The sequence below is a fragment of the Microtus oregoni genome, unplaced genomic scaffold (assembly GCF_018167655.1).
Source record: "Microtus oregoni isolate MIOR12 unplaced genomic scaffold, Mior012 000001F_ref0000356, whole genome shotgun sequence".
Lineage (NCBI taxonomy): Eukaryota > Metazoa > Chordata > Mammalia > Rodentia > Cricetidae > Microtus > Microtus oregoni.
In genome coordinates, this window is record NW_024543060.1 from 48,864,815 (window position 1) to 48,882,466 (window position 17,652).

At 47.8% G+C, this 17,652-nt stretch overlaps 1 protein-coding gene across 4 annotated transcripts in view; it reads left to right on the top strand.

Annotated features, from left to right (window-relative positions):
• Positions 1 to 2,805: 2,805 nt before the first annotated feature.
• The window catches only part of Cldn10 (claudin 10), a 74,059-nt gene continuing 59,212 nt past the window's right edge, over positions 2,806 to 17,652 (top strand). For 3 of the 4 annotated variants that reach the window (XM_041666817.1, XM_041666825.1, XM_041666834.1), the window contains exon 1: positions 2,806 to 3,019. In XM_041666817.1, the coding sequence (XP_041522751.1) occupies positions 2,806 to 3,019 (214 nt within the window). The remainder of the gene's footprint in view (positions 3,020 to 17,652) is intronic. The other variant, XM_041666844.1, reaches the window with a different exon arrangement.

Sequence of the window (17,652 nt, forward strand, 5' to 3'; positions counted from 1 at the left end):
GCCACATCGTACCCGCAGGTGGCCACATCGTACCCACAGGTGGCCACATTGCGCCTGCAGCTGGTCACATCATACCCACAGGTGGCCACATTGCGCCCGCAGCTGGTCACATCGTACCCACAGGTGGCCACATTGCGCCCGCAGCTGGTCACATCGTGCCCGCAGCAGGTCACATCACACCCGCAGCTGGCCACATCGTACCCACAGGTGACCACATTGCGCCCGCAGCTGGCCACATCGTACCCACAGGTGGCCACATTGCGCCTGCAGCTGGCCACATCGTGCCTGTAGCTGGTCACATCGTGTCTGCAACTGGCCACATCGTATCCGCAGCTGGTCACATCGTACCCACAGGTGGCCACATTGCGCCCGCAGCTGGTCACATCATGCCCGCAGCTGGCCACATCGTACCCACAGGTGGCCACATTGCGCCCGCAGCTGGCCACATCGTAACCACAGGTGGCCACATTGCGCCCGCAGCTGGTCACATCGTACCTGCCACTGGTCACATGGCGCCCACAACTGGCTACATCTGCCCACATTAATCACACTGCACCCACAGCCAGGAGCAGAAAGCAGTGAACTAGTTGCACGCACGCTAGAGTTCAGCTTGCTCTCTCCATGCTTGTACAATCTGGAATCCCTTGCCTAAGGAGTGGCAGCACTCATAGCGGGTGAGTCTACCACAATCCAGGTAGTCAAGGTAAGCTCCCACAGACAAACACACACACACACACACACACACAAGCAACTAAGGCAATCCTCCTTCTTACCTCTCTCCCTTCCTTCCCTGAAAACTGAATCCAGAACCTTGTGTATACTCTACCACTGACCTACATCCCTAGCCACTAAGATCTCAAAAGCACAAATTATTTAATAAAAGTTATGATTACTGTGACCATATTAAAATGAAATTGCTAGAGAGAGAAATGGTACAGTAGCTAAAATTCATGTGTGAGGACTGGAGTTAATATCCCCTGAACCCACGTAAATCTGGTGGTTTATCTGTGACTTCCTCGCTAACTAGAGTAGTCATATCAGTGAGCTCTGGGAAAATTCCCAGAATCAACTTTGGTTCGATGCATTCACGCACACGCAACCGTATAAACATATATGTGCACACACATATGCAAGCACACTACAGACGCTTAGGATAAAGAAGATGAAGTCTTTAGGGCTGAGGAGATGGCTCAGAGGGTAAACGTGTTTCCTGTGTAAGGGTGAGGATGTGAGTGTGAGTCCCCAAAAGTCTTGTAGAGCCCAGCACGTTGACCCCAGTGCTGCTACAGCAAGACGGGAGACAGACACTGGAGAATCACAGCAAGACGGAGACAGACGACACCGGAGAATCACAACAAAATGGAGATAGACATGGGAGAATCAGCGAGAGCTCACAGGCCAGCTAGTCTGGGGTACACTGCAACAAAGCAGCAACAGACCCACAAGGTGGAAAACAGAGACCAGTACGATAGCTGTCCCTCAGATGTAGCCCGTTTGTACCCTCACGCTCACAAATACACACACACCTGCACACGCAGACACGTGAGCGTGCACACACACAGGTTTCAAAAGTAAAGACCTTTTCAAATGGCCACCTAAAGATAACCCACAAACCAGGAGCAACATTATAGCATAGCATTAAAAGATTATTATCCCAAATGCATTTATAGAATTAAAAATCAATCAAACAACTCAAACAATGGAACAGATGAACAAGCAAGCATGCCATCTTTCATGACAGACAAAAGCCAGGGTCCATCACAAACATAAATTGGTGATCATAACATATTTTTTAAAAATTCTCAGCTCCACAATGCCAAGTGTTAGGAACCAGGACGAGGAGGGCTTATTCACGTGAGAACTGACGTGTGCGGGAATATCACAGGAGGGTCATTCTGAATCATGACTATGAACACAGTGTCATCTTCTACTCTACACCCTGGGCTCAGGTGCACAAGGGAAGATGAGCAGTGGTGACTGTGCTTGGCTAATTGTTACTGAGGGGGGAAATGTGAACAACATTCGTCTCAGAGAACGGCTGAATGGTGGCCCAAGCATTTATTGAAATACTATATCCAGCGGTCAGATGAGTTATGGCTGGCTACGCTGATAACCGCAGATAAGTCTCATATACACAGGACCGTGCTTCAAAAGATTACGGTAGCCGGGCGGTGGTGGCTCACGCCTTTAATCCCAGCACTCGGGAGGCAGAGGCAGGCGGATCTCTGTGAGTTCGAGGCCAGCCTGGTCTACAAGAGCTAGTTCCAGGACAGGAACCAAAAGCTACGGAGAAACCCTGTCTCGAAAAATCAAAAAAAAAAAAAAAGGTTACGGTAGACTCTGTACAGCGTGTCTCCATTTATGTGAAGACTCACAAACATGTACACTTAAAGAAATTGGTCAAATAAGGAACCTTTAAATGTTACTGTATAATTTGTACTTTGACATATCTGATGCCTGCATGGTTCACTAGCCTCCAAGCTAACAGAAAATTAAGCATTAACTTCGGGGCTAACAAAAGATATCTGCTGTACCAAAACCTTTAAAATTCATCTACAAAATTGTGGTATCTCAGTAGAGAATTAGGAAGGTTATTCTTGAGCGTCTCTAAGGTGTCGCCAGTGAGTCAGCAAGACATCCTTTATCCTAAATTCCTGCCCTTCCAGCTGCCCGAGCATGAAGTATTGTCAGCTATCTGCCTGGGCTGGCTGTAGCTTTTGTGGACGTTCTGTCTGGCGACTGCATGCCTAGACCACCAAAGCCCTCAGTGTGGACTCTGACAGACGGCAGGCAAGGCTGATCGACATGTCCATGGCGCAGATCTCGGCTCTGGTGTGCGGTGTCGGAGGGTTTGGTGCTCTCGTGGCTGCCACTACGTCCAATGAGTGGAAGGTGACCACCCGTGCGTCCTCTGTAATAACCGCCACTTGGGTTTACCAGGGTCTGTGGATGAACTGCGCGGGGAATGCCCTGGGCTCCTTCCACTGCCGGCCACACTTTACTATCTTCAAAGTAGAAGGTAAACCTGAGAGCTGTGTTTGGGGCTGGAACAGGGTGCTGCCTTCCCCTTCCTGAGCTGCAACAGCTCGCTGTTGACAGCTGCCCAATTGGTCTGGATGTGTGAGTGTGGCATTTTGCCTAAGATGGATGGGAGCTCTCTTGGCTAAAAGAATTAAATGACTGATTTGGACAAAGGGAAATTAAGAATAACCTTCTGGATCGTGTAGACCTGGCTGACGCCAGGAAGAGACTCCAATGAAATAGGTGGGAACAAAGTGCGTTGGTTTAAGACCTGGTGTTAATGTTTGAGGAGTCAGAGAGAAATCTTTGCAGTTCTGTCTTTCATTGGGTCTCCTGCCTGAAGGATAACACTGAATGAAAGAAATCATTCAAAAGTCAGAGTGGTTCTCATGTTCTCTTTTCTAGAACCATGTTTCGTGATGAAATAACGGTGCCATAAATGGAAGGAAATGCCATACATGTCCCCTTTGGTTCTTTCTGTTTGGTTTTCGTATGTGTGTCGTCTTCCTCTTCCGAACTCTGCATCTTAAAGAGGGCAGTTTTGCTTGGTTGGTTCTTTGGTTTTAAAGGTATTTCACACTTTAGAAGCCTCCAGAGAAATGACTGTCATTTGCTTTATAACTTTTTAATACTCTCCATCTGCCTTCCCTTGCTGAAAACTTCTGCAAATATGCCTGCAGTGCACACCATACTATTGGGTTAGAAACTCTGCCTGAGTTTTGTTAAGATTCAGACTTTACACAGTTAGGTGACAAAACCGTACCTTGGCCTCAGGGGAGGGAAGGAAGGAAAGAAGAAAGGAAAGAAAGAAAGGAAAATTTACCTAGAAGTTATTAAAGCATATTATTTTAAGGAGGTTCATGTCAGGCAGGTCTGTGCATCATTAGTCCCTAGTGGGTACCAAGAGGTAAAACAGACTACTTCAATAAAACCAGGATATAATTCATAACAAGCCATGGGTAAGCTCAGTTAGTTAGCCCATATGCTAAACTACACAAAAACTATGCCTTCTTATATAAGGGATGTATGCATTCCCAGATTTTACTGTCTCCAGGGAATCCTGGAACAGTCTCCTCGGATACTGAAGAATGACTGTTTCTGAGGATAACATTGTTGTGAGGGGAATTAAAGCCAAACCGGGGTCACTTGGACAGGCAGGTTATGTGTATGTAGATTTGCCCTGGGCTCTGGTACGCAGTGAACTCTGTTGCAATGAGTGGGTGAGTGAAGCAGTGCACGAGACTAGAGGAAGTTCAGGGTGAAGGTCATGGCCCTGGGTGAAGGCTGCAGAGCGCTGAATGAGTGAGCTGCCCAAGTAACAGGGTTGGGCTCGAACTCAGCAAACCAACCTGGAGTTGGTCTTAGTCATCAGCTGTGAGACTCAGACCTGAGCAACAACTCTGAGACTCATCTATACTGTATCTCTTTCATAAATTGGGAGAACTGGGCTCCAATGGCTCTTCAAGGCATCTCTCACCCCAAAGTCACAAACTTAATTGCTGACGTCCTCCATGCTCTGGCTCTTACACTGTCGTTGTCTCCTCTTCCACGGGGCTCCCTGAGCTCTGAGGGAAGGGATTTGATGAAAACATCCCATTCAGGATGGGTGTTCTAAGGACTCTCTCTCCATGTAGTGTCTGGCTGTGGGTACCTACGGCCCCTGAGAACTTTCTAGGAATACACCATCTTAGGTTTCCACCTAAAGGATTTCCAGGGACTTCTTACACATTAGAAGTTTTAGAAAACCCCATTTAGAAGCTTGGATCTAGAATTCTGAAAGCCTTCACAATTAGTGAATGTCTTAGTCTCCCTGAACATTGGTTTTCGTGTGTGTGTGTGTGTGTACCCAAGCGTGTGTGTGCATTCTTGTGAGTGTAAGCACGCACATATGACATATATGTCGTGGTCTAAGGACAGCCTGGGGTGTCAATCCTCACCTCCTGCCTTGAGAGAAGCTCTCTTTGTGTTTTTTTCTGCTGCACACACAAGTAAGCTGATTTCTGAGCTTCTGGGGAGCTCCTGCCACTGTTTCCCAACTCCCGGTAGGAATGTTGGGAGACACAACTCCCCGGGGAGTATAGGGATGACAGACACAAATACAATGCCTCTGTTGAGCCTGGGGATTCAGTTCAGGTCTTCACACTTACACAATAAACACTTTTCCTCACTGAGCCATCTTCCCAGGCTTCAGTATTCTTGTTATATGGTGATTACTGGACACAACAAAGGACAAATACAGGGTTACTCCGTCTGACACAAAGAAGGGTCTGTATAAGTAGTGACAGTTACTGTGAACACCTCTTTAACTCCTTGAAACCCCACATCTCAACTGCAAGAAGGTGTTTCCAGTCAAGGCTTCTGTAGCTGCTGTTTGGACCTCAAAGCCACATGGAAGCAGGCCTCTGGTTCCTGCCGCACCTCTTGTAGGGGAAGACGGAGGCAAGGATTCCTATCAAATGACATAGTCACATATGTATCTTGAAATGTCCTGGGACTGTTTAAATCAGTCATGGTGAGGCACACGATGCACTAATGTCAGTAATGTGTAGGGGAAAGGCCTTTCCTCCTCACAGACCTTAGGAACACAGGAACAGGCACACCTGCAAAGCCCTCTGGGGAAGAATGAGATGAACTAACAGGCAAGAGAGGGAAACAGAGCATGGACCTGTGTCTCCTCAGGGAAAACCTGTGCTGGACAGAGCCACTGACTTGGCCATGTTCTGTACTGACTAGTTTAAATGACTTTTAGCAAGCTCTCAGGCCAGGGCTGTCTAGTTCCTGGCAATTAGGAGCTTGGGGTGTGAGAGTTGGTTAAGGAGCTGCTGGGGAACGGTTTTTGACTGATTGGTCTGAAAGGCAGGCCTGCAGAGTTAGCTAGCAGTGTCTGAGAGTCAGCCAGCTCTGGGGAAGGGGTGTGCTAGTCAGCAGGTCACGGGTAACTACACTTCAGAGATCAGAGACTGAGAAACACAGACAATACTGCGTCAACACCGGACCCTGGGTCTCTGCCCTGATGTCAGCAATACTGCATCAACACCGGACCCTGGGTCTCTGCCCTGGTGTCAGCAATACTGCGTCAACACCGGACCCTGGGTCTCTGCCCTGATGTCAGCAATACTGCATCAACACCGGACCCTGGGTCTCTGCCCTGGTGTCAGCAATACTGCGTCAACACCGGACCCTGGGTCTCTGCCCTGGTGTCAACAATACTGCGTCAACACCGGACCCTGGGTCTCTGCCCTGGTGTCAACAATACTGCGTCAACACCGGACCCTGGGTCTCTGCCCTGGTGTCAACAATACTGCGTCAACACCGGACCCTGGGTCTCTGCCCTGGTGTCAGCTGGGCGGAGCTTGGCTGTCGCATCCCAACTTGAGGCATAACACGCATCTAACTTGCCGCAGCTTTTTGCTGACAGATTATTTTGTGTCAGAACAGCTCACGTTTAACTTTCCTGGGGTTGCTCACTGCCTGTGCGTTGCTCAGCCACCTCTACTGAGTGTTCCTCTGCACAATTCTGTCACCTAACCCACCGGAGACCAAGTCTCCTCATAAGAGGAAGACACCCAAAAGATAGCTTTGAAAATATTTGGTGTCTATGTGCCTGTGTGTGTGTATATGCGCACACGTGTTAAGTGCACATTTGCATGCAGATGTGCATGCATGCAGATGTATGTGAGGGCCAGAGGTCAGCAGCAAGTGCCACTGGGAATCCAGCTCTGGTCCTCACACCCACACAGCAAGCAGACTACTGCCTGAGCCACCTCCCCCATTTCCTCAGAGGACGTTGTCCGAGAAGGCATTCATTCATTCATTCCCAAACTTCCCTCACCTCTGTGTAATGAGATAATGCAATGCTCACCACAGAAAACTCCTCCTAATTGAGTTTGGGGTAATTAGCCAGCTGGTCTACAATTAAGCCTTTGTGAGATTCTTGTATTATAGGCAAATTTGATTATCAAAGGCTGACAATTGGCAAGTGGCTATGTTGCCATGTTACGGACACAGGAGGATCTTGCGGGATTTAATTTGTTGATTCATTAATGTGTCCTGTCATCAAAGCCATCACTAGATTCCTGTCATAGACTTTATACTCTGTGTTTCACCAGAGGGCAGGGCATGGGCCTTTCTGAGACTCTGTAGCTTAGACCGAGGCAGATAGTCAGCAAATATCTCTGCCTAGAATCGCTGCAGCTACCGGGGTAACTACAAGGGCAAAGGGCACAGAATTCCTGGAAGAATTGATACTGGCATCATCTGGAAAGATGGCAGGTGCCTGGGAGGGCAAGAGAGGAGGCATCTCAGGCTAAGGTGCTGACCCATCCCCACAATTCTGTCCACTCGGGATAGAATGCTGAAAAAGCTCAGGATGCCTGGCCTGTAGACAAGAGTGTGTTCACAGCTTCAGGGGTGGCACTGTTGATATGCGGTGACACACAGAGCAGTGTCCGGCACCTCCATGCAAAGGCAGGAAAGAGCCACGTGTGCCAGGGAATGGCCAGAACACATCTATAAGACTGAAGACTGGCTGTAGACAGAAATAAAGAGGACACTGCCAGGGGCATTTAAAGTCTAAGGGATTAGACTTCACTTGGTGTTAGACGCTACAAAAGTAGTGTAAGCTTTGAAATCCGGATGGGATTTGGCTGTGGGAAGATTGTTGGGGTTTTTGATTAGAACATGGACAGGAACGGCAGTGGGAATCGAGGCAGACTTGTGGAGGAAGAGCTGATGTGTTAGCGGCTTGTGGGAAATGAAGGGGTGAGTAAGAGCAGGGAGCCTGGTGGCTGGAGAGAGAGAAAACTGGGCACACAGCTCATCCCCAGCCTAAGCTCTAGTCCCTTGGCCTGTATAGCACTTGTCAGCATAAGGCATGATTCAAGTTCTCCAATTCCTTCTTTTTAAAATACTTTAATCTATTCTTTGACAACGTGCGCATGTGTACACAATGCATCTTGACTGTATTATTATATATTATATGTCTATTATATATTATAATATATTATATTATTATATGTATTATTATATATTAACTCCCCCATCAACCTCTCTACCCCAGCCACTCCTCTTAGTTCCTTTTCCATTGCTCTCACAAGACATCGTGACCAAGGCTGCTTGACGAAGGAAGAGTTTATTGGGGTCAAAGAGTCCACGTTGGCAGAACACAGGCACGGCCGTGGGAACAGGAAGCTGAGGGCACACAAGAGAGAGAGAAAACTAGAAATAGCGTGAGTGGCAAAGCCTTCAATGACAGACCTACAACCAGGCCACACCCCCTCAGCCTCCCCAAACAGCACCCCTAAATGGGACCAAGCATCCAAACACCCAGGACAATAGGGACATCTCATCCAAACCTCCACCCTGGACTCCTTTGTAACGTCTTCTGCTTTGAATCCTGTTTTGTGTGAATGTCTTACTGAGGGCTGCTTGTGTGACCACAGGTGGGTTACCTACTAGGGCAGAGCTATGCCGAAGAAAAGGACTCCCCTAGCCAGCATCTATGAACCGCCGAGGGAGGGATCAGGTGTGTCTGGCCCCGCCCCCATCTGCGGGGGAATGTCGGTTGGCTCTATCTTCTGTAGGTCTTGTACGGGTACCTACACTCCATACAGTAGTGTTCCTCAGAGCTCTTCCCCACGCCCAAGCTCGTACACAACTTCTGCCCCCACCCCTCATCTTCCACAGTGTTCCTGCACTCTTGAAGGACTTGATAGAGATGTCCTGTTTAGGACGGCTCTCACCAGCCAGCTATTCTAAAGGCTTTGGCAAATCATGAGTCTCTGCATTCACCTCACCCATTGCAAAAAGACATCCCTAACTGGATGCTTAGTTTTGAAAAGTCAGCTATGTGGAATGAGACAGAAAAGTTTGAGCAGATTTAGTTTTTTATGTAAAAAAAAAAAAGCTGTACATTTAGAAGTTTAATACAAACTGGGAGGGAAGTGGAGTAGCAACAGAAACGAACACAACCTCAGGCTGCTGTTAGAAGCTGGGGAATCAGCAAAATGAGGAGAGAGACAAAATAGCACAACGTAGCCCCCCCCGTATTCTATACTGAGCTATGTCCTGCTTCAACAGACATGAACACAAACCATATTCACTTATCCAGAGGATGTAACTAGGAAGAAGAGCTAGGCCTTGGGATAACCTCATGGGGACATTTGGTGTTTCATATGTAGGAAAACACGTGAAAAAAATGTAAGGGGTGAAAAGGAGAAACATGGGATGTGGGGGTCGATGTTACAACGAAGTTACTTAGGATTTCCTGGAGAACTAGTTTCTACCAGGGTGCCCCACAGTGGACTGGGTTACTGCACAAAGAAATGGCGACAGGTGCCCAGCAAAGCACCACATAGTATAATATATATGATGTGCTAACGTTACTCTGTTTAACGCCAGATGTTAAAGTATGTCGGATCAATGTAAGAAACGACAGTTCTCAGGGCGTGAATTGGCATTTTGAGGATCCTTAGAAACCCACAGCCTGTGCCACGTTTGCCGGGGGACAGAATGACTGTTCCCAAATCCAGGTGCAGGGCTAACCATGGGATGGGGTGGGGGTACAAACAGCTGAGCCCTGCTTTTAGATAAATGGCCATTGGTTGATATTTACTTGTACATATCAGACATAAACCACGAATAAAACCAGTCAGGCTATCCTGTAAGCAGAATGGTTTTCTCCTGAACATGAACCGTAGTTTGGGTGAAGCAGATGGGGCGCTGGGGTCTATTTTCTTATCTTACTCCCGCCAGCTGCTCCCCTTTGCATGCCCAGCAACCCCATGCAGCTCCTGTCTTGAGATTTTTGCCCCCACAGAACTGAGTCAGCGCTGAGGTGAAGAACCTGGAGATCAGCTGATGCCTATTTTCCCGTCTGAACCCGGCGTCAGACCTCTATGCTGTCTGTTTGGGTTCCAGGCAGGAGATCGATCACATGACTGTCAAATTCCCTGATACCAGCTGGCCCGGTGGCCGCCTCCTGACCCACTGCCTGCCCTGAGCTCTCTGATTAACCAACTGGCCTGGTCGCCACATTTCTTCAGCCTGCTCGGTTCTCTCCCACACTACAATGGACTTTTTCTCGTTGGTGCTGTGGAAGAGTGATGGGAGGGTGGGTGTAAGCAGTGGGGGAGGGGCATGCCTGCGCATACGCACTAGTCACATAAGGGATCCATTCGTTTCATTTTAAAGGTACTCAGGAGCCTGTAGTGCCTCCTAGTACCCAGCTTAATTCTGGGTGCCAGGGGCAACAGCACTAGCAAGATGCCCGCTGAAGTGATCTTCCCAGGTATGGGACAATGCCGATACTGACCTGTGTAGGTGGCTCAGAAGTTCTTAGAGGTGGTGTAGCAGCCTGTCCTTTATTGCTCTTTCTAACGGCACCTCTGCTGCCTGTGCCTTCAGAGGCGCCTACAGGGAGAGGTGGACGATGATCTCTCCAGCTTTCCCTCCAATTCTACTTAGAATTACGAACAAATACGAATTCGCTAGAGCCTTCCCACGTGGCGCATGCGCATCTCGTGCCTTTTCTTACCATGAAGCGCCCCCCCCCCACCGCTTGTCATGTAGCGCCTCATGCATGTTATATAATTATTCTCGGATGGAAAGATAGAATTAGCAATCACAGGTAACACTGGAGCTTGCTGCTCACCCTAGTCAGTAATCTACACAGAACGGGGACCAGAATGGAAAACTCAGCTTCCTGCTTTGCCAATGTGACCGTCCACAGCCCACTATCGCCTTGTCCTACTAAGACACACTAGGGCATTCCTGAAATGATTTTACCTGCCTCCAGGTCACCCAGAATCCTCAGCATCTGGCATACCCCTCCTTCTCTCCTTTGCTTCCTGGTCTAGTTACTAGCTGTGTGACCCTGTCCCCATTGTTTCCCAGAAGGACTGGGCGGGTAACAGTTGGTTACCTTGGTTACCGTTTGCTCCAACTCATAGTAGCCTTGCAAGCTACCTTTCACACTTGGCCCATTCTTCTCCGTATTAGCAAATCTCTCACTTTAGGGTTGTGGAAGGCCTTCTACATATTCCTCTGTGGGATTCTCCCTGCAAATCCCCCTCTGCACCCTGACCTCCCAAGCCAGAAGCATGGTGTCTATGTCTTTCCTCACCATCTTGCCCATCCTGCTGACTGAGGCTCCACCATACTGCTCTCTGTATCCTGGCCTCTGTGCTGTGTATCCTCTTCACAGTCCTCCCTGGCACCCCTACTTCTCAACCCCTCTGGATATACACACCTGGATTCTCACCATGCCTCCTTCCTTTCTAGGCTCATATCTGACCGTGCCACAGAACGAGCCTGGTAACCCCTTCCATTGCCCCGGAAGATCCTCCGAGTCTCAGGCACAGGTGACTGCTCACCCAGGCTCAGCCTCTGGGCTCTCTCTGCTGCCCTAGATTTGCATGAAATGTTAGAGGAAAAGAACATTCTATTTTCCTACTCCTTCTGAGAAGGCTCTATGGCACGGCCAGGAGTAACTTCCAAAGCCAGAGCTTCCTAGTTCAACTCCAGACTTCCTTCTGCTGCTGCGGAGAGCAGCCACATGCATGGTGCAGCCCTGCACAGATCCTCTTCCTGGTCCTCATACGGGCTTTTTGTGACGGTTTCTGGGGCTGGAGAGAAGGCTCAGTGGTTAAGAGCACTGCCGTTCTTCCAGAGGACCTGGCTTCAATTCCCAGCACCCAAGTATCTGGCAGCTCACAAGTATCCGTAACTCCAGTTCCAGGGGACCTGACACCCATGGCAAAACACCAACACAAGTAAATTAAAGTTAATTCAAAAAATATGTTGGATGCTACAATTATGTTTGTTTCATGGGTGCAGTACCTTGAGTTTGGAGAAGAGACACAATCTCATGACAAAGGTGCAGTGCAGTGGATTGTGGTCATGACTGAGCTCCAGCCCCCCATCCTTCCATCATGGGCCCATCAGGGCTCCCTCGCAGTGACTTACTCTCAACAAGAGAGATCAGGCCATCCTGCTCAGCCCTGCTTCATTGCCTTCTATCTCTCCTGCCTCAGTCTTCACCCCCAATGCCACCTCCCATGCCCGGCCTTTTAATATCTTCCTCCGGGACCCCACCCCCATATTGCTTGGTACCAGCTTTGTGATTTTACTAATTTGTCTTCTATTAGGGCTACTTGCATACTTTCTGTCTCTTGGCACTGGATCGTAGCTCCATGAGGACAGGGATTTAACAATTTCTGCCTGGCCCTTGCCTGGACCATTCTGTACAAAATCTATGTTCTTCGATTTTGAGGCAGGGACAAACTCTAGAGACCTGGAATGTCTCCTACTCACTGTGTAGCCTGGAATGCCCTCACATTTGCAGCAATCCTCCTGCCTCTGCACACAAATGCTAGAATTACACTCATGTGCACCCCAGGCAGATTAAACCCATGCTCTATATGTGTCCGATTAATGAGTAATCATTCGTGAAGCTGAGCGGATGAAGGCAGGACCTGGATCATGGGGCAGCGAGATTTCTTTTTCAACAAATGCTGTCTGTTTTATTGGATTTTGTATTGCTGTAACAGAAGACAGGACGGTTGTAACATGTATACCACGATACAAAGAAAGGAAATTCACTCACCTCACACTTTGAGAGGCTAAAACCCAAGATAAAATAGATTTGTTTTTTTTTTCTTCTTCGATGTGTTACCTATTCTGTTCTTAAACTTGCAGGAGTCCTCCTGGTCAGACTCTGGGGCACAGAGATTACAGTGGTGAGCCTGTACACTCAGCTAGGCAGCCTGTACATTCAGCCTCCCGTGAGGGCTACCTGGTAATCTGTGGAAAACCAGAAATGGAAGCTGTAGGGGCCTGACTTGACTCTTTCTTTTATAACAACCAGCTTCCTCCTTTGAGGCCCCGTCCACTATGCCAGACCAGCGTTAACACAGATGGACCCTCCAATGACCTAACGACCTTTCATATGTACACCCTTAAAGGTGCCAGCACCACCCCATGGGGACTAAAGCTTCTTTGGGGACACTCTCAAACCTTATCCAAACCATAGTTCTTACAGGAGAATTATGGAATCTCTCCAGATAGATACAGTTCCACATCCAACTTCCTGTGCAAAAGCATGGCATGGCAGACAGGAAGTGCTCAGGTCCACTTAGCGGAAGAGGAAGTGTCCTGGGACACACGCAGCAGTGGGACTTTTGTTTCTGGGCTCAGATCCCATTTCTGTGATCACCTATTGTAGAATACGTCTGGGATTTGCAGCAATCTCTGAAGTGTACCCTATAATATCTGTGACACCCCATTGACCCCCTGGTTTCCTTTTAGGCCTGAACTTTTCATTCAGACGTTAATAGTCAGAAAATATCAGACCCATCCACACTGTTCCTTCGGAGCAGTAGAAAACAACCCACTGAAAAAATCTGTCCATGACTCTAAAGCCGCAGACAGTGGCTGGCCAGACTAACTCTGATTACCTCGGCGGAACGAGTCTGAGCCCTTCCTCTCTCCAGAGGGACTCTGGACTAAGTCCGTCTCCTGGGAATTAATGACTCTCAGATATGGATGTGGTGGTTGACCTTGTCCATAAATCACGCAGCCATGCGTGACCGCCATCAGCAGAAACCGGGCTCCCTGGCTCCCCATCTGCAGGACTTCAGAGTGGCCAGGTCACGTGGTCGTTTTTATGAGGGCTCCAGTTTCTGAAAGCTAAGAGCGGCTGCAAAGTGCAAGGTAAACACATGGCGCCATTCACTTCCCGCAGACCGAATTACCAGCTGTGGGCCTCCCGGGACAGATAGAACCAGCGAGGTTATCTCTGTCACAGCACGTGGCTGAGCATGACTGGCCGGGAAATGGGGTGCTTTCTTGTCTTGCTTTCCAACTCCAGTGGGTGAGATGGGAAGGGGAAATAATCTTCCAACAATAAACTGCTTCCTCTCTGGGATTGCTTCCTGACAGGATTTCCTTAGCTACTCTCTTCCTTCTGTAATTACACAGACTCACCAATTACACTTGCCTTCAGCTCTGAAGACCTGTAAATAGCCTTCATTATTAGCTTCAGTTCCTAGATCCTCCCCACCTGCTTGCAAATGTTGATTCCTAATCTGCAAGGCCTTTTTGACCTTTTAACCTCTCTGCCCTGTGTGTCACTTCTCCTTTTCCCATGTGCAAAAGTGTGCCCTTGACCGAAGTAGTCTCCCGAGGCAATGCCACCAGTTTTCCATTTGTGTCAAAGTTCTGGTGGGGTCTAGGGTGACACTGTAGGCTTTCCCAGGTGTCCTGCCATCCCTGTGCTTCCCTGGCGATTCCTCTTCATTAACTCCCCGCTGCTCCCCATCTCCCTGGAGGAAGACAGGCTTTCTTCTCAGCTGGGCTATAGTTTGGCCCTCAAACCCACTGGCCACTCCTCTAAACACGTGTGATAAACACTTTACCGTATGCACATACTGCATCTGCGCAGCCCCTGACATCCCTCTCCCGGTGCTGGTGATTCGCCACATGGTCCCCTCAAAGTCTTATTCTACCCTGCTGGCCTCTGATGGCCTCTCCGTCCCTTGCACCTCTCCCCCGCCCCTGCCACTTTCTCTCTTTTGTCTCCTGCCTTAGCTGGGGAGAGCTGGGGCCAGCTGGTCTCCCTCGCACTTCACAGCTCTGATAGACCCCAGGTCTAGGAGGACAGAATCCGACTTCTAATGACGTTTCTTTTGCCCCAGAGAATTTCACACACTTCATATACAGCAATGTGGAAGGAAGGGTCTGAGCGAGAGCAAACTCACTTCCTCTTTCGTGTGCCATTCCCGGAGCCCTGCACTTTGCCAGTGGACCCACACTCACGCACACAGTCTGCTGTGCAGAGACTTCATGTCTTGTCTCGCGTGTCGGCTTCTAATAGCTTAGGACTCAGTCTTGTTCGTGTTATTCAATTCCCTTTACTAAGGAGTCTAACTAGAGCAGCCTGACCTTTTTACAATGGACAGTTACCTTTGGTCGAGAAATAATTTACCTCATTCTTCCTTTCTACCATTCTTGCCTATTCAGAAATCTGGTGGTTTTACTATCTGTATTTGAGATGATTCTGTTCCCTTCTTACTACCTTTCCTCAGAATCCCCTCTAAGGACTGGGATCATGAGCTCCTTGGCAATTCATGCCTTACTCTTTTCTCTTTAGATACTTAGTAAATAGGAGTATCTGGCAAACAAGAGATGTTCAATGAAAGATGCTGGCTGGGTGGATAGATGCAGGGCTGGGTGGGTGGGTGGATCAGGGGTTACAGCCAACATTGATGAAGCAACCTAGTTCCCTTTCAATGATCCTGAGCAGAAGAGGCAGCGTGATAAAGATCACTCATCTGCTCAACTATGCAGAAGGCAGACATTGAGACCCTTCTGTGTGGTACTTAGTACTCTGGGCATGGGGCAGAAAACAGAAAATGGGTCAAAGTTCCTGCCTAGTAGAACTTGGCTCTAGTGAGACCAGCAATGTGAGGAATGGCTGACGGGAACAGCCTTGCACACTGCCGAGAGCAGTCAGCAGCCTGTCTACAGCTGTTCTTCAGCTTCCTTTATCCCTGTTAGGGACACTCCGTGATGGCACCCTGTCCACTGCCGTACTTGGTTTCACTGAGTCTTTTTCATTTGTCTTTTTGTTTTGGTTTTTGAGATAGGGTTACTCCTTGTAGCCCTGGCTCTCCTGGAACTTACTCCTTCTGTCGATCAGGCAGGCCATTAACTCAGAGATGCACCTGCCTCTGCCTCCTGAGTGTTGGGATTAAAGACGTGGGCTAACCCTGGTCTGACTAGTTTTACTGAGTCTCAAAAAACTAAACTTTGGCCACCAAAAAGCCAAAGCTGGGTTTGGATAGACTAGAAGGAAATAGACGTAATGCGGTTTTTTTGTTTGTTTGTTTGTTTGTTTTATTTTTATTTTTTTTATTTATTTATTTTATTTATCTATGAATGCTTGGCTTGGTTTTTTTCATCAACTACTGTTGGTAACTAATCTCTCTGAAACTACAAAATATCATAGAATGCTCAAAGAGAAAGCACACCTGATACATTGTTCAAGGAGAGCAACACACCTGATACATTCATTGTTCGGGGAGAAGAGCACAGCTGATACATTGTTCACACAGAAGAGCACACCCTATATATTTCACGGGAGTTTGTTTTAATAACCCCTAACAGAAAATTTAATTTAAAAATCATTTTTCTGCAGTCTGGCTGTTTTGGCCACAGGACTCTGTCAGGCCACATTTTCAACCCCTTCTCAGTACTGCAGCGTGATTTCATTAGCATTTCCAAAAGAAAATTGTCATATCTGCCCTTTAGAACTATTTTAGCTGGGCATGGCGGCTTATGGCTGCAACCCCAGCAATTGGGAGGCAGAGGCAGGCAGATCTCTGTAGGTTCAAGGCCAGTCCTGCTACAAAGCAAGTTCCAGGTCAGCCAGGACCACATAAAGAGAGACAGTGTCTCAAGGAAACTAATACGTAAGTTTAATTGCACATATTTAGTGTGTGTGCATGTGTGTGTGTGCACATGCATGTGCTTGCCCACATGCCATGTGTTTGGAGGTCAGAGGTCAAGTTGGGGGAGCCAGTTCTTTCCTTACACCGTGAGTGCCTCGAACTCAGGTCATAGGGCTTGAAGCCAGCACATTTTCCTGCTGAATCACCTCCGCAACCCTAGTTCATGCCTTCTTAAATAAAGTACAAAGAAACTGTTCTGGTTTTATTTCTTTCAGAAGTTTTTGGTGATATAAATTGAATTTAAAGTATTAAATTGGTATTTTATATAAAAGTAAATTAAATTCAAAATTCTCCCCAAACAGAAACACTTACTTCTGTTTGCCTCTATATTGCATAATCACCCAGTGGCGAGTAAAATAAGGCCTCTGTGCGCTCATTTGTTGGATGGATGAATTTATTTATTCATGAATATATATTTTATTCATGAGTGAACATATTTATCCACTCATTACCCTGCTCCCTCTTCTTGCATTTTATCTGCCATTTTCTTTATTCTTTGGACTTAGTAACACTTTTCATATCATTTTCAATAAAGGAGTTGAATAAATGCATATTGACTTGAATTGAAAAGAGAAATGGAAGCAGACAGAAAATCTCTAGCAAATTGGACCCAAAATCTCCTAGAGTGTTGCAAATTAATCCAGCCAGTGCTCTGGATGTTTTGGATGAGGGAGTTCCAGCCCAGACAGGTCACAGCGTCTTACTAACCTGGATTTGCTTGAAGGAAGATTCCTCTTTCCTCTAATCCAAAGCTTCCTGGGATTTTAATTTAATTACTAAACAACACGCGGTGCAAGCAAAGTTTGATTTCAAGATGACTTGGCAGGAAGTCTCTGGCGTGATCATAAAAACAGATACCACACGGCCCAATGGAAAGGCTGCATTGGGTCAAACGGAGATGGGAAAAAACAAGCTGGGGGAGGCTTTTATCTACTGGGAGAACAGAAAGCAATGAAGCTGGGATCGTTGGGGGTTACTTTTTTTATTTAAAGTAAATTATGTGGGCATGGAGACATGGCTCAGTGGTTAAGAGCAAAGGCTGTTCTTGCCAAGGACCCAAGTTCTGTTCCCAATACCATACGGTGACTCACAAGTGTGTCTGTTAACTCCGATTCTAGGGAAC